This window comes from Urocitellus parryii, chromosome 9, assembly GCF_045843805.1.
Source record: "Urocitellus parryii isolate mUroPar1 chromosome 9, mUroPar1.hap1, whole genome shotgun sequence".
In the NCBI taxonomy this organism is placed as follows: Eukaryota; Metazoa; Chordata; class Mammalia; order Rodentia; family Sciuridae; genus Urocitellus; species Urocitellus parryii.
In genome coordinates, this window is record NC_135539.1 from 64,606,999 (window position 1) to 64,630,930 (window position 23,932).

The 23,932-nt window shown below is 36.7% G+C and overlaps 1 protein-coding gene across 2 annotated transcripts in view; it reads left to right on the plus strand.

The window, feature by feature from the left end:
* Armc3 (armadillo repeat containing 3) overlaps positions 1-12,614 on the plus strand; it is an 88,663-nt gene extending 76,049 nt beyond the window's left edge. For both annotated transcript variants that reach the window (XM_026401199.2, XM_026401200.2), the window contains exons 16-18: positions 7,541-7,738; positions 10,117-10,279; positions 12,405-12,614. In XM_026401199.2, the coding sequence (XP_026256984.1) occupies positions 7,541-7,738; positions 10,117-10,279; positions 12,405-12,614 (571 nt within the window). The remainder of the gene's footprint in view (positions 1-7,540; positions 7,739-10,116; positions 10,280-12,404) is intronic.
* Positions 12,615-23,932: the final 11,318 nt, after the last annotated feature.

Here is a 23,932-nt window from a genome sequence, read left to right on the forward strand (position 1 = left end):
AATGTATAAACATACCACTGTGGTTGGTAATTTTACGCACCCAGCTTTATAACTACCATCTTCTAAAAACCCAGGATGGACTGCCTAAGCCTTGATCAAATCAGTCAAATAACACAGTGATTCACCACCATATATGGAGTCAACCAAAGAGCCAAGATCTCAAGGGATTTTATCTTTCAAAAGGCATGTGTACAAACAGGACATCTCTTTATTAACTGAGGAAGTTTCAGCATTTTTACATGTGCACACAATTTTTACACGTAAATTCAATGTTGTGATAATGCACTTTTAAGGAGTCACATTTGCAAAAATAAAACTGCGTAAAATAAACTGAACTTTCTTTAAAATCTATGCCCCTGCTACTGGAAATGGCACAAAAACGAAATACATACTGCAGCAAATTGTTAAAAAAAAAAAAGGCATGTCAATAATTTGAAACTAAGAAAAAATTTAAATAGGAAACATGAGATATGAAAAAGTGTCTTATAAGGACAGATTATAGGCAGTTGTGTGGTGGTTGTCCATAAGAGTTGACTGGTAGACTTTCAGTATCATTGACTATATTTAAAAGTCTTACGTATCAATCAATAGATGCTTGTTTCTTGTAGGGAATGGCTCTCCTAAAAGAATACATTCATGATAATTTTCTACATGGCACTGCTCCTTTTGAAATTCTACCACAATTGGATACACACCTACTTGAGCATTTGCCACTCAGTTCCCATCTCCTGTGCTTTTACTCTGTTGTGGGTACATAGAAGTCCCTTCCCTGTGCACTCAAATAAGATCACAGGCTTGGCAGAAACAACACTGGTGAGGGAACAGCAGACTGTTATGTGTCTTTTTATCCCCCCAGTGCACAAAATTATTTTCAAACCACTAGTAACTTTGTTGACATCTTCAAGAAAATGCAGCTTCAATTCATTTAATACTCCTTTAATTTTATCAGCTGGAAAGAAGGCCAAAGCAGAAAAATTATGCATTTTTAAACTGAAATTGTTGTTGCTGTATTATATGGGCAATCCTGACTCCTCAGAATTCAGCTTTTTAACGATTTTGTGTCTTTTTTTTTTTTTTTTTTTTTTTTTTTTTGCCCCTCGAGAGTTGTGGTTTTCAGGTTTTTTGGCTTTCAGGATTTCAACATGAGGGATTGCAGCATTTGGGATCATGTTTAGGGGCATTGTAATTGACACTAGTGAAGATGGCACAGATTAGTTTTTCTCTGCTCTTCCCTGCTACATACAACTATTAACCCCTGAAATAATGCAAGAAATGATGCAACCAAAGGAGAACTCCAAAGATTGTAAGAAATCCAACTGGCTTGGGACCTGAGGACTTGGGGAGCAGCTCAGCAGCAAGGCATCTCATGCCTGCCCCCCAGCCAAGAGAAGACCCCCAACCTAGCAACAGAAAATATCTAGAAGTCTCTCTGTTGATACCAAGCAAGTCCAGTGCCACGGCAAGTACATGTGGAACATTTGCAAATATGCTGGGCCACATGACAAACTTCAATACATTTTAAACAATTCAAATTATACAGAATATGTTCTCTGACCGTAATAGAATTAACCTAGGAATTAAAACAGAAATGCATCAACAACAACAAAACTCTAAATATGTGGAAACCAAATGACATGCTTCTGAATAATCTGTGGAACAAAGAGGACATCTCAAAGGAAATTAAAAGGGACATAGAAGTGAATTTTAAAAGTGAAAAAACAATATCTCAAAATTTGTGGGGCACATCTAAAGCAGTACTGAGAGAGAAATTGTGTTGGTCAGTTTTCCATTGCTGTGAGAAAATAACTGAGATAATCAAAAGAAGGAAAGAGGAGCTGAGGTTGTGGCTCAGCAGTAGATCGCTCGCCTAGCATGTGTGAAGTTTGATCCTCAGCACCACATAAAAATAAACAAATAAAAATAAAGGTATTGTGTCCAACTAAAAAAAAATACTAAAAAAAAAAAAAAGAAGAAGAAGGAAAGTTTATTTAGCTCACAGGTTCAAAGCATTTAGTCCATAGTCACTTGACTCTTTTGCTTTGGGCCTGTGGCAGCACAGTATATAATGGTAATATTGTGTGATAGAGGAGGCCTATTCACCTCATGGTGGCTGGAAGCAGAGAAAGGAAGGAGTTCGAGCCTTCACATCCCCTTCTAGGGCTCACCCCCTCATGACCTAGCTTCCTCCGGATCAGCCTCACCTCTCCTACCACCTCCCAGTAGTGCCACAAACTACTAACCAAGACTTTAACATATGGTCCTCTGAAGGACATTCAAGATACTAACTATAGCAGAAATCTATTAAACTAAATACTTACATCAGAAACAAAAAGAGTTTTCAAGTCAATAACCTATTATCTCAAGAAATTGGAAAAAGAATAAATGCAACACAAAGCAGGAGGAAAGATAAAGTAAAGATCAGGAATCAATGAAATTGAAAACAGAAAAAAATAACAAAGAAAATGAATGAAATAAAAAGCTGATTCTTTGAAACGATCAGAAATATCAATAAACATCCAGCAAGGCTGACAAGAAAAAAAAAAGAAGACATAAATCTCAAAATCAGGAAGGAAAGAAGGAGTTGTCACTACTCATTAAAGGACAACAAAATAATGCACATTAGTTTATAAACTTAGATATAAGTCTACCATCACAGTTAAAATAATGAACAGGTTTATCCCTCTTGTCAAAAACTACAAACTACCAAAACTCAGGAAAGATGAAATAAATAACCTGCATAGTCCTCTAACTAGTAAGCTGAATTCATTAGAAATTTCCACAAAACAAATTCAACTCTCAATTTTCACCAAATGTTTACCAAACATTTAAAGAATTAACATCAATTATATACAAACACGTTAAGAGGAAAAAAAAAAGAAAGAACATTTATCCACTCATGTTATGATACCAGCATTACTCCAGTGTCAATACAGGACCAAGGGCATTACATGAAAATTACAAATCAAAATCCATCATGAACACAGATGCAAAAATCCTTTATGAAACATTAGAAAATCAAATCCAGCAGTATTCAAAAGAAATGTAAGGCTGGTTCATATTTGAAATATCAATTAGCTGTATAAAGAAGAAAAACCACTTGATCATATTAATTGATGCATCTATTAAGTGATTTTTTTTAAGTTGAAAGAAAGGAATAGGAAGAAACTTCCTATTATATCAAAGAATGCCCAGTTCAAGACAGGATATCATCTGTCCTTGCTTTTCAACATTATATTGGAAGTCCTAAGTAGTGACATGGGCATTTTTTTAAAGTTAAATGCATTGGAAAGTGTGGGGAAGGAAATAATTCTTATTTGCAGACAACATAACATAATTTGACTAAGTAGAAAATCCTTAAGTAATCTACTTTTAAAACAGTTTTTAGAAACTCCTAAAAGTAATAGGTGAGTTTAACAATGTATTAGGCTGTAAGACCAAAGACAAAAATCAATCATATTTCTATATACTAGTAATGAACAAATAAAACAAAAACCTTTTTAAATATTTTCAATAGCTCTAAGAAATGAAAAGTGAAGTTAAAAATGAAGCAGAACATCTAAAATATTTGTCATTGAAAATACAAAATGTTTATGAAAGAAATTTTTAAAATTAAGTGAAGAGACATACTTTCAAATATTAGAAAGTGCAGCATATTAAAAATGACCTCCTAATGATCTATTGATTCCATACAATTCCATCAAAATCTCAGTAGGATGTTTCATAGATGTAGACAAGCTGATTTTAAAAGTTTTATGGTAAATTAAATAATCTATAATAGCCAAAAGGATTTTTAAAAAGAAGAATAAAGTTGAATCACTCCACCTAATATTAAGACTTTCTGTAAAACTATAGGAACCACCTGGCATGGTGGCACACACCTTAATCCCAGCAGCTTGGGTGGCTGAGGCAAGAGGATCACGAGTTCAAAGCCACTCAGTAAGACCCTGTTTCTAAATAAAATACAAAATAGGGTTAGCAATGTGGCTCAGTGGCCAAGTGCCCCTGAGTTCAATCCCCAGTGCCCATCCACCCCCACAGAAAACTACAGTAGCCAAGACTGTGTGGTGTCGGTGAAAGGACAGAGAAATGAATGAACAGAATAGAGTCCAGAAATACACAAATATACCAAAAGGATATTTTTAATTGAAATTCTAATGAGATAATTATAAATTTTCATGTTGCCATACAAAAAAATATGAAGAGATCCCATGTACCTCAATTATAAAATTTTTAAACTTTACCACAATAGATAACTAGGATATTGACAGTGATACATCTAATGGCTCTATTCCATTCTATACAATTTTATCACATATGTAGGTTTACATGTCTACCACCAGAGTTAAAATAATGAACAGGTGTATCACCACATGGATCCCTCTTGTCTAATTGCTCCAGCACCACTTTTTTAAAAGCTTCCATTGAATTGCTTTTGCACTTTTGTCAGAAATCAGTTGGGCATGTTTGTGTGACTCCGTTTCAAGATTCTCTGTTCCAACAATTTATATGTCTGTCCCCCCACTAGTATCACTCTGTATGAATCACTGTGACTATATAGTAAGCCTTATCATAGTGGGTCTTCTTGTTTTATTTTTCTTCATCATGGTTGATTTAGCTACTCTACAGTCTGTGATTTTCCATATAAGTTTTAGAATAAGATTTTCTATCTAGAAAATCCCTTTGCTGGGATTTTGACAGGTATTTCATTAAAATTAGATATCAGCTGGAGGTGGTGGTGCAAACCTATAATCCCAAGCTTCTCAGGAGGCTGAGACAGGAGGATCCCAGCAACTCAAAATAAAAATAGCTGGGGATGCACATCAGTAGTAGAGAACCTGCCTATCGAGTGTGAGGCCCTATATTCAGTCCCCAGTACTGCCAAGAGAAAAGGAAAACAACTAGAGATCACTTTTTGTTTGTGTGTGGAGAACTGACATTATTAACATGTTGTATCTTCAAATCCACAAACACAGAATGCCATGCATTCATGTCTTCTTTGATTGTTTTCATTGGCATTTTTTATTATCGAGCACACAGATCAGGCAGGAATTCAAACTTTTGATTTCCATGCGTTGTTTCTATCTAGCAACAATTGATTTCTATGCATTAATCTTCCATACTGAGACTTTGATGAACTTAACTGTTAGTTCTAAAAGTTTTTTCTTACATTTCTTGGGATTTCCTACATAGTCACATCATCTGCTTTGTCCTTAATTTTTAAGTTTGATTTTGATGTGTTAAGGAATGGATTTCTTTGGGTTACCTCATTCTAATGAGGTATTCACTGAAATTCTTGACTATGTAGATTGACATCTTTAACTAAATTAAAAAAAATAATTTTAGGGCCTATTCAATTTTTTTTTCCTTTCTGCACCTTTTTTTTTTTTCCTTCTTCTGGGACTTGGTTGACACCAGTCTTTGTCTGTTTTTTTCTTTAATACCACAGGTCCCTGAGAGTCTCTCGATTGATTTTTCAGTCTTTTCTTTCTGTGTTATTTAGATTGGATAGTTTTTATTGTTCTAGCTTCAAATTTATATGTCTCCATTCTGCTGTTAAACCCATTCTGGGAGTTGCGTATTTTGTTAGTGGTGGTGCTGTTGCTGTTAGTTGCTGTTGCTGTTTGTTTTTTGGTTACATAGTTTTCAAATCCAAAATTCTATTTTTAGATCTTCTATTTCTGCAACTTTATAACTCACTATTCAAGATTGTTTGATCTTTCCACTTTTAAAGTCTTTGTAGGGTAAACATCTGTTTCATCTAGGCAATGGTATCTATCATCATTTGCCATGAATGGAGATTCTCTAGTTCTTCATGCATAGTAATTTTAGTTACAATATTATAAGTCCCATGAGTCTTATATATATTCTAAGAATATTCTATGTATGTGTGCATGCATGCACACGTGTATATTTTTTAGTAGTTAAATAACCCATTTGATTTCAAGCTTTCAATTCCAGCCACTGCTGTGGCTTGTCATTCCAGTGTCAGTCCAGTTTTCAAAGTCCTTGCAGTGCCATTTGTATCAGTCTTGGTTGCATACCAACCAGTGTTCAGTTGGAAGCTTGGGTGATGGGTGTATACTGTATTTCAGTTCTCAAAGTCAATATATGTACTGTTTAGCATTAGCTGTGCATGCACAGCTCATGAGCCTAAGAATTCATAAACAATTCTAGAAGGTCACTTTCTTCAACTTCTTCCTTTCCATGATATCTCTCTCTCTCTCTCTCTCTCTCTCTCTCTCTCTCTCTCTCTCTCTCTCTCCCCCCACTCCCTCACCCCCTCTCTCTTTCCTCGTCTCTTTGAGCTTCCCTTTGGGTCCTCCAGCCATAAACCTTCATTTACTTGTCCCTGCTGCCTCTTGCATGACTGCCCAGATGTCTACAATCAAACAGAGGAATGAGTGCATATGAAACAGTATTATCTCTTATGGGATGCTGGTGCCTCCCCTGTCATGTCATTCCTTTGGGGCTGGGGTGCACAAAACTGGAGAATAAGAAGAAAACCAAACAGAGACTTAGCTCTACTATCTTACCTGTTTCTCAAGAGCATTTCTCCTTGATTTCTTTCTGTCTGTGCTAATGCTCACTTCTTTTACTAGGGTAGGTTTAGTTCAGCGTGGGGAATTGTGAAGAAAATAAAAGGATAAACTCATTGTCAATTTAGTGGTAATTCATTTTGGTCTTTTTTGATCTTCCTGTTGATATTTACTTTTGGGGTCCTCAAATAGCTGTTACATGCATACTGTCCAGGTTGTATGACTATGTTCAGTGGGAAAGACAGAGTGGAATGTGCTTACTCCATGTTACCTGGAATGAGACCACATATCATTGTTTGTTGTTCAACTCATTAATTGATGAGGGAACCAGTAAGATGTTAATACTGGTTCAAAAGATACTTGAGTTATGAGGTATTTATATCCAATTTGATGAAGAAACATTACAAAAAGATAGTACTGAGTTCTGTGCAAAACTGGTTAACATCCTACAATGCAATAAACTAATTTTGGGGAGTACCTTTTCCATTGCACAGAAATTATATTAATCTTTACTAAACAAAAGCTACATGTTAAGTAGCAATTCTTCAAGTCTGGAACTTTTAAAAAATTGTAAATAGTTTATTTGATGCTAAGCTATTCCATTTTTACTAAGTATGTTCTCTCAAATCTTGAATGAGTCTTTGCTCTCATATGACTTGGAAATTATATGCCATTCTTATTTTCTTTTATGCTTTATTTCTATGTTTTGGATAATTTTTCTTATATTTAGCTATCCAGATTCTAGCAAGAAACCTTGCTAGGCAATTGTGCAGAAACCCAATGCATGACTTTTATAATATACACCAATCATATAGGTTCTTTTCAAAAATAGTTTTTCCGGCATAATATAGACTATAAATGAAAATTTCTAAACTACATATGGTACGGATGTTGAGGAATAAAATACTTTATTCCTATAATGCTCTTCAAATTAACTCAGCATAGTTAGTTTTGTTCATTTGTTTAGCAAAAGATGTGATTTTGATGGCTGTTTACTTTCAAAGGAAAGGCAGAGGGAAAAAAGAAGAGGAAAAACTGAAAGAGGAGGAAGAAGTTCTGGCAGCACCAAAACTGACTGGAGAAAGTTCTGATAAAGAGTGGTTCCCTCCTCCTGATCCTGAGTTCTGTATTTATGTGTATGAAGTGACCAAATCAATACTGCCCATAACCAATGTTAAGGAACAGATTGAGGTTCTGGCCAAGTAAGTTCTCTAGATATACATATACATTTTTAATTTCTGAATGTTTTTCATTTTAGTGGTTTGCTTTTTTTTTAAAGCCATTTTTGACAAATCCATTACAATAAAATTGAACTTCATAGTATCCTTTCTCTGACTCTGAAGCAGAAGCAGAATGAACTTCAAAATTTTTCAGTTTCTCTTTTAGGTCCCTTTTCTTTAAAGAATCAGAGCTAGGAGCTAGAAATTGCTTAGAGAAACATTTTTGTTATTTTCTCCAGCTAAACCATTAAAAGCATCCTTCAGTGTGGTCTTGGAGATGTTATGAATGAATCAAAAGTTTGAGAAATAAATCATTCCTTAGATGTACAAAGTCCTCATAATTTAAATAAGCCCCACTGGTGAATTATTTGTAACTTAAAAATGATTTTTCATACAAATAATCATCCTCTATTTTTCTATTTGTGTTTCACATTGCTCTAAAGTTGCTTGTGAGCGTTCTTAGAGCCTGTGGAATACTGGTCCTCATGAGAGTGTTGGATCAGATGCCACTAAGGAAAGGCTGAGAATGTGACTTGGTGGCTGTAAGGGATCAGGAATCACTAGAAGTGGAGGGTAGGCTTCGTGATTGACACCGCCCAGGAGGTGAGCTGCGGGCTTGTGCAACAGCTGCAGTCTCCACGGGAGCCTGTGTCTACTCCAAGTAGAAGTGAGCAGCAGTCATCAAACCTGGATGTGACAACTGCAAGGATCGCAGCTGCCAGATCACTGACTTCTTGTCAGCCAGGACTGAAAGACAGCATTTTTTGGCGACAGAAGTTTTTCCTGATGTCCTTGAGAAGTGATGACTTAAGCAAAACCTTTGATTCAGCTCCTATAAACATTTGTCAATTTCTCCATGCTTTGTTTCTCTCTGAGGTTCTTTCCATCACTCCCAAATCATTGTCCTTTTAAACCTGAGTCCATAACAAGCTGAAGAGAGATGCAGAGATCTATCCCCAGACCTTTGGTTCCTTGGCATTCAATAAAGCACTCCTGGCTAGATAGAGCCGGTGGTCAGTTTTCCAGCTTTCTCAACACGTTCCCTTTGGGTTTTTGTTTGTTTGTTTTTTGTTTTGTTTGTGATGCTAAGGACGAAACTCAGGGCCTCATACATGCTAGGCAAGCCACCACTGAGCTATACCCCCAGTCCTTTTATTAAAAAAATTATTTTGAGAAAGGGTTTCATGACATTTATCATGCTGGCCTCGAACTATCTATCCTCCTGCCTCAGCCTCCAGAGTAGTTGGGATTACAGATGTGAGCCACTGAGCCTGACTTTTCTTTCTTTCTTTCTTTTTTTTTTTTAACTATTGTTCTTCATAGTACAGCAAGAGGAGATTCTTTTAAACTTGTAATTCTACAGAGAGTGGTGGCTTTAATTGTCAGAGGATCTTTGCAGGAGTGATTGCTAAGTTCATCAGTGAGCACTAGGAGAAAACCTTAAACAAAGTATCCACTCCCATCATTGCTCACTGCTCTTTTTCTAATTCCTCCTCTTCTTTGTCTAACTTCAATGCTATGTGATGTCATGCTTTTCTCTCTCTCTTTCTCTCTCTCTCTCTCTCTCTCTCTCTCTCTCTATATATATATATATATATATATATATATATATATATATATGAAAAAAGTAAAATTAAAGGACTTGAAAATGTCAGTGAATCTAATGGGAAATTTTTCTATTTGTCTTGTCTCTAAATTTAAGTTCATTCAGAGAAAACTCTTATGTTAGTGCAACACCTTGGACTTGAGAGTAAAACATTATAATTCAGAATACTTTTTTTCAGAATTAGATAAATTTTAAGACTGCATTTATATTTGGTGTAATGTTGATTTGTATCTTGTTATAAATATTGGGAAATTAGAAATGAATTTCTTCTTCACAATACATTAAATTGCTAGAGTTTGTGTATATATATATATATATATATATATATATATATATATATGTAAATAATTACATACATACAGTAAGCATGATGTTAACCTCATTGTGAGTAAATTTTTACATTTTAAAAGTAAATCAAACAGCAAAAAATCAAAGGGAATTCAGTTTGGGGGGGGGTTGTTTTGACATCAGAGATTGAACTCAGGGGCACTCAACCACTGGGCCACATCCCCAGCTCTATTTTGTATTTTATTAAGAGACAAGGTCTCACTGAGTTGCTTAGATCCTCACTGCTGCTGAGGCTGGCTTTGAACTCAAAATCCTCCTGCCCTAGCCTCCCAAACTGCTGGTATTACTAGCATGCGCCACTGCGCCCAGCTAGAAGGAATACAGTTTTTATATGGATAATGATACACATAATAGTAATCAAAGTACCCAAAATGGGATATTAAACTTGATTGATTTTATTTCACAGGTATGTGGCAGAAAAAATGGGTGGTAAGATTGCAAAAGACAAACTGCCTGATTTCAGCTGGGAACTTCATATAAGTGAACTAAAAGTTCAACTTAAATCCAACGTTATACCAATTGGATATATCAAAAAAGGAATCTTCTACCACCGAGCTTTGCTTTTCAAGGTATTTTGTCCATTGGCCATTATGTTAAGATTAGAATTACTACCCTTGCTCTAAAGACAAAAAAACTGAGAGTTGGAAAAATAATTTACCTGGCTTCAGTCAGAGGGAATACTAGAATTTGAACCACATGCTTATATGAATAAAAATAAATAGACACCCCAAAAAAACAACCAAACAAAAAGCCTACCACACTGCTTCCACCCAGAGGGAATTCTCATTCTGGTAAAAATTCTGAGTGATATCAACTCCTTGTCACTCCTTGGCTCACCTCTTACTTGTCCCCAACCCACTGTCATCTGGCCTTTGCACCAACCCTCTCAATAAGTACCATGGTGACCTCTACAATGTCTCTCTTACTTAATATGTCAAAGAATTTGACTGTCTGTTCTATTTCTCTGACACTGCTCTCTTTGGTTGCTTTTGTCCTCTCGGGTCATTTCATTCAGTCTGCTTTGGAGATCTCTTTTTCTCCACCCCTCTCTTAAATACTGGGGTTTCTCTATGTTCTGACCCAGACTTTCTTCTGTTCTCTGTTAATGAATTTCAAAGGGTAAAGTCTTTCTTCATACAACCTGAAATAGTACCTAAATCCCTAAGGTTTACAATTGTGTCCCACTTCACAAAGAAGATGTAAGCTCATTTGCATGTTGGCTGGCTCACTCAGATTTTTCCCCAAGGTCACAAAGGCAGACTCTGGAGACTGATGCCCTGGCTTTCACTTTGGACCACCATTTACAGTAACCTTGATACAGTATATACAATATACAATATAATCTTGTTACAGTAATCAGATACTTTCTGATTTCAGATTTGTTCTCTACATCTATTCCATAGGACTTTTTTTTTTTTTTTTGAGGATTTAAAGTGCTTTGACATGGTGTTAAGAATCAGTAAGTACTATTTTGGAAAACATCCTGTAATTATATATATGTGTGTATATGTGCACAGACACACACACACACACACACATACACACACACATATATATATATGCACACACACACACATGCATGTATGTGTGTATGTGTGTGTGTGTGTGTGTGGTCTCTACCCCCCACTTGACCATGAGGACCATACATTTAGATATTATTTGTGTTGCAATGGACTGTTTCCTACACTGTATCAGGCTAGATGGAATATAAAGTCCTGAAAATGACAACCATATCTTAATCATTTTGGCTTGCCCAAAACTACTTTGCACAGTCATTATGTAGTAAGTAAACAATTAGTTAAATTAATATATGAATATAAAGATTGTTAAAACAACGAAAGTCTTGCCTTATGAATCTCTGTAGCATTTATAGAATACTTAACTTTTAATCCTCAATGCATATTAATTCACTTCATCTTTATAACCACTCTCTTTGTAACCAAATGAGGAAGCAACTGTTGTTCTCCCTTCACAGATGAAGAAATGGAAGCCTAGATATGCTGGGTTGTTGGCTTGTGACTAGTATACCTCAGGGCTGAGGGGAAATTAGATAGTTATTCCCAGCTTTTTTATTCACTGTGAACAGTCTGAGAAGTTTCCCGATTATTTTAAAGACACTTTAAAAAAAAATAACCTCAAAATCAGGAAAAATCGGGGCAATTTGAGGAGGTAATGTCTAAGGAACATAAGTATCCTCTAGTGAGGTGGCAGCAAGTGGCCTGAGAAGGGCCCACCACTCACAACTCTGCTTTCCCTTTAGGCCAGTCCCTGTCTACCTCACACAGAATAAATTGGCTAGAAATAGGTCCCCACGAACCTGATGCCCCCATTCGATCGCACTGCTGTATCACAGCCAAAGAGCAGCCTGGGGGTGTGGAAAGATTGATAGATGGGCCGGGGCTAAGAGCCACGCAATAGCTTTTCCCCAACACCTTATCCATCTTAGCCTGATTCAATACAGCAACTGCCTGAAAAATGTCACTTCCCCCAGGACCCTCTGAGATCACAGCATCCCGAGGAACCAGGGAACTTCTTACATTCGATCGGCTCCTATCACAGGTCGTCCACATTTTTCAGCCTTTGAATTCAGCCTTCCTTTGCAAGGTCGATCTGACCTTCGGTGGGTTTTACAACTAAGGGCTTTTCTCCACCCACCCACCCCCCCCCCGCCGCCTCTTGTTTTCCCTCCCCCAGGCTCTAGCTGATAAAATCGGTCTCGGCTGCAGTCTGGTGCGAGGGGAGTACGGCCGCGCGTGGAACGAAGTGAAGCTGGTCAACGAGTCTCGGAAGGGCTTGACCGGGGGCCTGCCGCTGCCCGAAATCTACATCGTGGACCTCATGTTCCACCCGGGGGCGCTGCTGAAGCTGCAGAGCAGGGAGGCCGACCTCTACCGATTTCTCTGAGCCATCGAGGGAAATGCAAGAGGGGTTCAGCTGAAAAAGTCACTAAACACACTTTCTGAGAAGTTTGTCGACTGATCTTATTTAAATAAAATTATTAGCAATGTTCTGTGTAGAAATGAGGAACTCTCTTGAACTGTATGGTGCTGCTGGATTCGGGCTTGTGGCCAGAGTTGTTAGGTCCTGTCCTGCTCACGATCAGTCTCTCACATAAAGGGTCTCTGTGGTCCCAACCAACCAGGACCACTGTGCCTCTCTGTCCCTGAGGAATCACCAGTAGGAGCTCTCAGCTGCTGCTCCCAGGAGGTCCCTGTGGCCCTCGACTGTCCTTCGTGCCCAGAGTGCTTGGGGAGCACGTGCTGATGCTACCTCTGAGGATTTTTCATGTCTTCAATCGCCCTTTCTCACTTTCATTGAGATTTGGGTAGTTTGAGTATTGGTCGGCTTATAGGTAGACCTTAGTATTACAAATTCCTTTTCTAACTCCTTTTGTTCATGTTTTTAAAAACTTACCATTAACCACACTACTTAGATCTACTTCACTGAATTGAAATTAATTTTTAGGGACTGGGGATGTAGCTCAGTGGTAGAGCACTTGCCTAACAGGTGTGAGGTCCTGGGTTCAATCCCCAGCACCACAAACCAACCAAAAGTTTCAAAAAAGTATTTCCTAAAAATGTCTGTGTCTTGTGTATACTAACTTGGAAACAGACCTTCAATGGAGGTAAGGGAAAGGATGATATGAAAATATGAGGACAACTAGAGGAAGGGACTGTAGCTTAACAAGGAGGATGGATAGGACCAAACTACTATATAAATTGTCACAATGAAACCCATTATTTTGTACAATTAACATGTGCTGATTAAAAGGAAAGAAAAATGTAGACTTTCAGTTAAAAACAATCCCGATTTATTCTTATATATTATTAGGCTGAATCATCAAAACATAGCTTTAAATTAATACAACAACAACAACAAAATCCTTGCTGAGGAATTGTTTTTTTCAGAATTGAGCACAAGACAGGAATAAGCATATTTCAATCAAGAAAACAAAAATTAGCAGTATGATGACTCTCATGATGTGTGAATCTCCTAGCCAGCCTTCAAGTATAAAGTTTACCCATGTAATCATTTTCTTTCTTGTTTTTCTTTTCGTTGTTTTGTTTTTTTGTTTGTTTTGGTACTGGGGATTTATCCCAGAGGGCCAATAAGATACATCCCCATGGGCTGGAGATGTGGCTCAAGTGGTAACGTGCTTGCCTGGCATGCGTGGGGTGCTGGGTTCGATCCTCAGCACCACATAAAAAAAATAAAATAAAGATGTTGTGTCCACTGAAAACTAAAAAATAAATATTAAAAAATTCTCTCTCTCTCTCTCTCTCTCTCTCTCTCTCTCTCTCTCTCTTAAAAAAAAAAAAAAAAGATACATCCCCAGCCCTTTTTTAGTCTTGAGACAGTATCTCTCTAAATTGTGAGGCTGGCCTTGGACTTATGCTTCCTGCTTCAGCCTCCCCAGTTGCTGGGATTACAGCAGTGAATCACCATGTCTGGCTATATAATCATTTTCTTTCTTTTTTTAATTTTTTTTTAGTTGTAGATGGACACAATACCTTTATTTTATTTATTTATTTTTAAGTGGTGCTGAGGATTGAACCCAGGGCCTCACATGTGCTAGGTAAGTGCTCTACCACTGAGCTCTAACCCCAGCCCTATAATCATTTTCTTAAAAGGTATTTTAAAGTGAATTTGACTTAAGAAATTAGGGTTAAGATTATTTTTTATAAACCAATCTGTAATTTCAAAGAACATGATTCTTTATTTCAGAATAAATGTCTTTATTTCAAATGGTATGGTAATTCTATTTATTTCATAATTTCATGAAATTAGAGCATGGATTATAGGACACAAACCCATCTCAGCATTTTCAAGTCTGTTTTGGTCAAGAAAACATTTAAAGTGGATTACAAAGATACATAAGGTGTAACAATGGAAATAAATGAAAAACAGGCATTACATGTAAGAAAGTTCAAGGCTAGTAATAAGTTTAGAATTCAAAATGCATTCATGAAAATCAAGATGAATGAAAATTCAACCTTAAATTCTCTAGCAGCCAATGCAGAGGGAAATGCTAATGGTGGATGATTTACCCCAGGGTCCACGAGACAAAAGTTCAGAGCAGTTTCTCAGAAGAACCAAGACCAGGGCAAGCGCTTCTCTTTGGGAGTTTCAGAGAGATGGCTAAATGTGGATGTAAGAAAAACCTTCTAGAAAGTTTTGAAAAGAACTTTCATAGGCCAATGATTAACATCAAGGTGAAATTAGGTGAGTGTTCTGAGCAGTGCCGCTGTGACAGGGCCCAGGAAAATTAACCACTTTTTAAAATCTGATGCATGCCAAAGACATTTTGGTTTGTCACATCTTTGAGACAGCCATTTACAGTATGTCTCTCAATGAGGTTCTAGATAATTATTGAACAGGAATAGTTAAAATTGTTTTCTCAGGCCTTTGAAGTCTATATATTCTGTTTTACTCATTAAACAGCTGTAAAATTTAATAATCAGCCAATTACAAAAAGAAAATATGTTTACAATAGCAACAAAGGTTAGGAAATGCCTAGGAATAAATTTAGCAAGACAAATTACAAAATTTTAATGAGATCTGAATAAAAAGACATAGCATATTCTTGGATGGGAAACTCAGCAGTACAAAGATATCATTACTCCCCATATTTGTGAGAGGGGTGGACTGGGGTCCTGGGAATTGAACCTCAGGCATGCTAGGCAAGTGATTGATCGCTGAGCTACACTCCCAGCCCTTTTTATGTTATTTTGAGACAGAGACTCACTGAGTTGCCCAGGCCAGCCCCCAATTTGTAATTATCCTGCTTCTACCTCTCAAGTAGTAGATAGTCAGGTATCACCATGATAGTTACCATACTAATATACATAATTAGTAAAATTTCCCCTAGAATCCCAATACATTTTTTTCTGAACTTGATAGCAAAAATTAATCTAGAATAAATGTGTATGAATACCAAGAGTATTAATAAAACAATGTAGAGGAATAAGCTATACCACATATCAGAATATATATTAAAAGGAATTACAAAAATTAGTATGGTACAGACATCAAAATAGAAAAATTAAGATTCCAGACATAAATCTATATATGCATAGCTCAAATTTAGTATTGATAAAAGTAGTTTTGTCCCAGTAGGAAAATTATATCTATTCAGTAAATTGTAATGGAAAAATTATAATCTTAGCAAGGGGATATACCCTTTCTATAAAGACAGGAAAACTTTAAAAGACTTTATATGACAAGTTTTGCTCTATAAAAGTTCTCGACAGCAAAATGCATTGCAAATAAATTTACAGCATATGTAACAGACAAAATGTTAATATTCTAAATAGGCAAAGATCTTCTATAAATCACTAAGAAAAAGACAACCCACTTGAAAATAGAAAAAGATGATCCTACACTTCTACAGTTGTAATAAGCAATCCCTGGACCTCACTGGCTTAAGTTAAAAATTGTTGATCACACTACACATCAAACAAATCAACAGAAAGGGCTCTGATTAGTAGGAGCCTGCTATAGTCTGGATATGACTGTCTCCCAGAGATTCATGTGCGGGAGGCCTGGTTCCGGTTGTGATGGTAATGGTAGAACCTTAAAGGTAGAACCTTTCAGAGATGAGGCCCTGGTGGGAGTTGATGGTCATGACCATCCTTGTGAAGGGAATAAGGCTAGTCTAGTGCACTGGTTTCTGTCTCACAGGAATGAATTAGCTCCTGGAGAGCAAGAGCAGTTTGTTATAAAAGAGCAAGCCTGGCCTCTCTCCACTCTCTTGCTTCTTCTCTCACCAAGTGGCTGCTCTGTCACTGTCATCAGTCTCTCTCTGGCTTTCATGCCATGTGATACCATTGTCAGTGTTGTGACACTACTAGGTGACCCATTCCAGATGCAAACACCAGGCTGTTTAGACTTTTCAGCTACCAGAATCATGAACCAAATAAATTTCTTTTCTTTAAATATTACTCAGCATCAGTCCATTTTATAGCCGCATTATCTGGAATATACAATCTTCTCAGTCCCTATAGTAGGAGGGGAAAGTTCTAAGGATCTCCTTCAGGAATTATGTACTTCGGCCAGGAATGACATAACTTTGATCAAAACTAGATGAGACAATATGGGGATAATAGCTGGAACCACAGAGATCTGAATCAGAATAGACGGGCTTACAAAACCCCAAACCCTGGCAAGTGCTGTGATTGTGAGGTTTTTGAAATACTTTCTATTCAATAGCTTGTAGTTGTTATTCTGTTAGAATCAAACTAGAGTTTCACTTCTGGGGATCAAAACATTTCATTAAAATTCATATCTAACTTTAGAAATACCTATTAATTAAGTGGAGAAATCGGCAGTTAAATAGAATCTTTCCCACAAGCTTCGGTTCTCCGGATAGGTACTGTGTGTAATGAGGGTTCAAGGCTGTGCTTACAGCAAATGCACATCAAGGAATAAGAAAAAACACTGCCATCCATGAAAAAAAAAATGCTTTTCTAGAAGCTCAAAATAATATGTGAAATCCAATGGACAGTGTCCTTTTCTTTTAATTGAGATGGAATTCTTACAAATAGTCATGTGTTTCTGAAGAAGGTAGCACCACAAAATTCCTCTGTCAAAGACAGCCATCTGGAGATGAGAGGTAGAGGACATCAGGAAACTGCATTTCAGAACCTTTCAGAGAAAGGATCTAATCCACATAATGCTTGTTTTTAAACTCGAAATTTGAACTCTGACTGAAGGCTATATGGAAACTATCACTGTCCTTGATATATTCTTTGAGCATTATAATAGTGTCAAATCACTTGTTTCAGGGCTTAGTATTTACAAGTACTATTCTTTATTTAAAATCACTTGAGAATTTTACAGCTCACTAGCAAATGTTTTGTTTAGACGTTTAATTTTAAAGCCATGGATATAATTAGTTTAGTAATACACATGGAACTTCACACTCCAGGACAATCATCAAAGTGTCAGGTGTGACTATATTAATAAAGCAAATTCAAATAGACCTCTTTGGAACTCACACATTACGAGAGAAACCTGACAACAAATACACCATGAATCATAATTTTAGAAACAAAAGCATTGTTAGGGCAAATAAATTTTTATGTACTGTTTTATTTATAAATTTAATAAGAGATAATATAATAACAGTATTTCTATCTTCCAAGGCTGATCACTAATAACTGAAAAGAAAGTCTTAAACAAAGAACAGTCAGAAAGGTAAGCAGAAAGATGACCATGGAGAATTGTCTCCCAACAGTGTCATCAATTCTTACAGTGCATGAGGTTTTACAGAATTTCTCATCTGTGAAATAGAAATGAAGCTGGGCACAGTGGCACACATCTGTAATCCCAGCTATTGGGAGGCTGAGTCAGGAGGAGCATAAGTTCAAGGCCAGCCTCAGCAATTTGGTGAGACCTGCCTCAAAATATTTTTTTTTTAAATGGCTAAGGTTGTGATTCAGGGATAGAGCATTTACCTTCCATGTATGAGACCCTGAGTTCAGTCCCCAGGATTTACAAAAATAAGATAGAAATGATTGAAACATAGCTATGTGAACTTATCATAGCCAGTCTGCCTTAAATATGAATATTTACATATACTTTGTACAAATATATAAAAGTTCATTATATATATTTGTAATTATTCAAGAAATATCAGAACATATCAACTCAATAACTCAAGAGACCAATTTTCTTTCTCTGACAGCACCAAAGGACCATTTGTGAGAGCATAGTGGGTATCCTCAGCACCATCCTGCTCAATATCATCTGCTCATCTTCTTTCTGAGTTCACATCCAAATTCAGACCAAGTCTCTTTGCTAAGCTCCCTCAGATGCTTCTGCTCTACTGGTGACCTATAAAAGTGCCATTTGGGCATTTTCCATATGCTTACTGACTGGCTCTACTATTTTCTTAATGTACACTTATGTTGTTTCTCTTTACATCAGGAAAAACTGCAGGACAGAAGGGCACATGAAACTGTGTGGTCCTTAGAGTCAGAGAGTCTTGGACTTGATTCCTGCTTCTGCGTCCTTAGCTGTGAGATCTTTAGCAAATGTCTTGGTTTCCTCACCTCTAAAATGGAGAACGTAACAATAATAGCCACTTCATGAAGTTGATCGTGGGAGTAAATAAGAGAGTGCATGTCTAGTGCTAAACATGGAGCCCCAAAAAAAAAAAAAAAAAAAAAGAGCAAGTTAGAACTCTAAGAGTTTATGGTGCATAAAAAAGAACAATTCACAAACTTGGAGGCCTCACTGTCTGTTTTATAGCAATCACAGCACGGTTTATGGAGCATGAATGAGGAAGTATTTTTATCTTTTTAACAATTGACTGTCATATATTCCTTTTTAAGGCAAATAGCTGTTTTAAGCTGATTAACCTGTAGCCAACTGGTTTAATTTCAGTGAATCATGATGACATAGTTTCATTGCTTGGCCAAAATTTTACTTCTAAAACTTCCTCTCAGGCCATCTGTGCATTTCCTTATAAAATCCAGTTTTAACAATGAACTCTTCTATGTCACTTTGATAAGAACCACCGTCCTCAATACCTGATCATTCTCAATATCTGATCAGGTTCCTCACCACCACCCCAACCCCAGGTAATGTCTGATCACCTCCATCCATCTTTTTTTTTTTTTTTGGTTTTTTAATTTTTTATTTTTTTATTGATTGTTCAAAACATTACAAAACTCATGATATATCATCTTTCATACATTTGACTCAATTGGGTTTTGAACTCCCATTTTTACCCCAAATACAAATTGCAGAATCACATCGGTTACACACTCACATTTTTACATAATGGCATATTAGTGACTGTTGTATTCTGCTACCATTCCTATCCCCTACTATCCCCCCTCCCCTCCCCTCCCCTCCCATCTTCCCTCTCTTCCTCCTCTACTGTTGTTCGATTCTCTCCCCTTATTTTTTCCCTCCCCCTTGCCCCTCACAACCTCTTATAATTTTGTGTATCATTGAAGGTCTCCTACCATTTCCATATGCTTTCCCTTCTCTCTCCCTTTCTCTCCCCCCATTCGTCTTTGTTTACTGTTAGTCTTTCCCTCATGCTCTTCCTTCCTGTTCTGTTCTTAGTTGCTCTCTTTATATCAAAGAAGACATTTGGCATTTGTTTTTTAGGGATTGGTTAGCTTCACTTAGCATAATCTGCTCTAATGCCATCCATTTCCCTGCAAATTCTATGATTTTGTCATTTCTTAGTGCTGCATAATACTCCATTGAGTATAGATGCCACATTTTTTTTATCCATTCATCTATTGAAGGGCATCTAGGTTGGTTCCACAGCCTAGCTATTGTGAATTGTGCCGCTATAATCATTGATGTGGCAGTATCCCTATAGTATGCTCTTTTAAGGTCCTCAGGGAATAGTCCGAGAAGGGCGATAGCTGGATCAAATGGTGGTTCCATTCCCAGCTTTCCCAGGAATCTCCATACTGCTTTCCAAATTGGCCTCACCAATTTGCAGTCCCACCAGCAGTGTACAAGTGTACCCTTTTCCCCACATCCTCGCCAACACTTATTGTTGTTTGACTTCATAATGGCTGCCAATCTTACAGGAGTGAGATGGTATCTTAGAGTAGTTTTGATTTGCATTTCTCTGATTGCTAGAGATGGTGAGCATTTTTTCATGTACTTGTTGATTGATTGTATGTCCTTCTCTGAGAAGGTCCTTGGCCCATTTGTTGATTGGGTTATTTGTTATCTTATTGTTTAATTTTTTTGAGTTCTTTGTATATTCTGGATATTAGGGCTCTACCTGAGGTGTGAGGGGTAAAAATTTGCTCTCTATTTACCTCTTTTATTGTTTCTCTTGCTGAGAAAAAAACTTTTTAGTTTAAGTAAGTCCCATTTGTTGATTCTTGTTATTAACTCTTGGGCTATGGGCATCCTATTAAGGAATTTGGAGCCCGGCCCCACAATATGTAGATCGTAGCCAACTTTTTCTTCTATCAGACGCAGTGTCTCTGATTTGATATCTAGCTCCTTGATCCATTTTGAGTTAACTTTTGTGCATGTCGAGAGAAAGGGATTCAGTTTCATTTTGTTGCATATCTCCATCCATCTTAAGCAAAACATCTGTTAGTTCATTTGAGCCAGAATACCCCTGGCCCCTGATGTTTCTTCTCAGTTACTTTCCATCCACTGGCTCTCACCTGCTCCTTGTGTGAGAAGCCCACTTGCCCATGCTGTAGTCAGAGTTGGGACCAATCTCTCTCCTCCATTGCAAGACCCTATGGCAGTCACCTCTATATTTATCTCCAGGGTTCTGAATAGAGTCTTCAATACTGCACTATAACAAGGGTCATTAAATAATCTTTCTTTAACAATAATGATAAGAACAAAACATTTATTTCATTTATTTATCATTATTATTATTAATAGTTTTTTGTGTGTGATGCTGAGCATTGAGTCCAGGGGTTTTACACATTCTAAGCAAGCACTCTCCCACTAAGCTGCATCCCCAGTCCAAAACATTTATGTTTGTGTTTGTTTACGTTTAGGGTTAGTGTTTGGGGGAAATCAGGATGACATCATTTTATTATCTGGCTGTGTTTGGACAATTAATTGGCCTTTGTGTTACTTAAACTGGGGCCTCTGTTTTTATTTTTCTTTAATAACAATAGTAAACATTTGACAACTATTGACTATTATTATGCTTTAGTCTCCCCCAGTGAGATGGGACAGTTCTGGTCTGGCATATAACTTATGGTCAATTACTACTACAGGGATACTCGAGCAATATTTGTTGACTGTCTTTATGCCCTAAACTAACTGATCTTAAAGACTGAAATTTATTTGACTTAATTTTTTCCATATTTTTATTGCATTATGGTTGTGCATAATGGTGAGATTTGCTGAAGCGTATTCGTACATGTACACAATATAAAAATATAATTTGGCCAATATCATTTCCTAGTATTTCCTTTTTCTTTTCCCTCCTGACTCCCCCTGTTTGCTTTCCTCTTCTCCACCAATTTCCCTTCGATTTTCATGAGACCCACCCTCCCCATACACCTTTCTTCTTTTTTTTTCTTCTCTAGCTTCCACATATAAGAGCAAACATATGGCTCTTGATCTTTTGACTTTGGCTCATTTTGCTTAACATAGTGTTCTCAAGTTCCATCCATTTTCACAAAAATGACAATTTCATTTTTCTTTGTGGATGAATAAAACTGCATTCTGTACATTTAGCCACTTTTTCTTTATTCATTTCTCCATTGATGGACATCTAGGCTGGTTCCATAGTTTGGATATTGGAAATTATTCTGCTATAAATGGGGCTTGCATGTATCATTATAGTATAATGACTTTAATTCTTCAGGATAAATACCAAGGAGTGGTATAGCTGGGTCATATGTTTGTTACATGCTTAGTCTTTTGAGGAAGCTACATGCTCATTTCCATAGTGGTTACACTAATTTACAATACCACCCACAGAGTAAAAATGTTCCTTTTTCTCCACATCCTTTCCAGCATTTATTATTATTTGTATACTTGATGACTACCATTCTGACTGGCATGAGATAAAATCTCTATGCAGTTTTGATTTCCATTTTCCTAATTGCTAATGACATGGAATATTTTTTAACCATTTGTATTTCTTGTTTTGAGAAGTATCTGTTTAGTTCATTTGCCCATGTATTCATTGGGGTTCATCATTTTATGGGTGTGGGGTTTTTTTAGTTTTTAAATATATTCTGGATGTTAATCCTGTCAGAAGAATAGCTAGCAAGGATTTTCTCCCATCTATAGGTTCTTTCCTCATATTCTTGTTTCCTTTGTTGTGTCTAAGATTTTTAATTTGATGCCATGTTATTTGGTAAGTCTTGGCATGATTTCCTGAGCTTTAAGGAATCTTATTGAGAAAGTCATTTTGCCTATATGTTGGAGTGTTGACCCTGTGTTTTCTTCTAGGAGTTGCATATTTTCTGATATAATTCCTAGATCGTTGGTCCATTTTGAGTTGATGCAGTGTGAGAGATAAGTGTCTATTATCATTCTTCTACATATGCATAAGTAGTTTCCCCAGCACCATTTGTTTTAAAAGGCTGGTATGGTTTTTTTTGGGGGGGGGGGGCGTGCTTTTTGCCAATGTATGTTTTTGACACATTTGTCGATAATCAGATTACTGTGTCTGAGTGGATTTGTCTCTGTGTCTTCTATTCTGTACCATCTTTCTATGTATCTGTTTTGATATAGTACCATTCAGTTTTTGTTTCTATAGCTCTATAGTATATCATGATGCTTCTAGCATTGATTTCTTTTCTTTTCTTTTCTTTTTTTTTTTTTTTTTTTTTTTTTTTTTGTCCTAGTGCTATTTTGGCTACTCTGTATCTTCAGACTTCCAAATGAAATTTAGGACTGTTTTTTCTAGTTCTATGAAGAATGTCTAAAATGGGATTTTAACTAGTTTCATTTTCATTGGATACTTCCGGAAGTGGTTGGGTGGTAAAGCAAATCACTTCTAACTCTAATTAGGTACCAACTTCATTTTGCCAATCAGTGTAGAGGGTATGTATGATGATTGCATGGCTATTTTTGAACTTCTATAAATAGGATGTGAAAATACAGAAATTCCTGCTGTCTTGGGAGCTTATGTCTGAAATTATCCCTCATTGTGCATATCTTCATTTCTCCAACACCTTGCCTACCCCAGATAATCTCCAAAAGCTATGTGTGACTGTTTCATTAAGAAGAAGACTGAGGGCTGAGGGTGTAGTTCAGTGATGAAGTACATGCTTAGCATCCATGAGGTTTAACATGTTAGATTTAATGACTTAGTATTGCTGCTCTGTGGATGGATTTGAATGACTCTCCTTGTATATGTACCCTGTAAGTACTACTATTTTAAAGTTAAGGTGACTTAGGTCCTTGTTAACTTGCCAAAAAGGCATAAGACTTTGTATATTTTTTCCAGTTTTAAAAATTAATTTATTTTTTGTTGCATTAAAATTATAGTGGGATATAGAGGTAAAATAATATCAGAATTTATTGTTACATGTTCATATACAGAAAAAATATAACTCAAAATTGTATTAATATAACTTAAGATCTTTCTGCCAACCAGAACCTGTAAAGGAGCAGGCCCCTGTTTTTCCACATCCCTAGGAAGCAGCATCCTCTCAGGGATAGTTCAGTCATGAGGGTCTGAGTTTGACCTCAGAGCAATGAGCTAAGGGTCACTGATTTCTTTTCTGGCTTCAGTAAGCCTTCTGTCA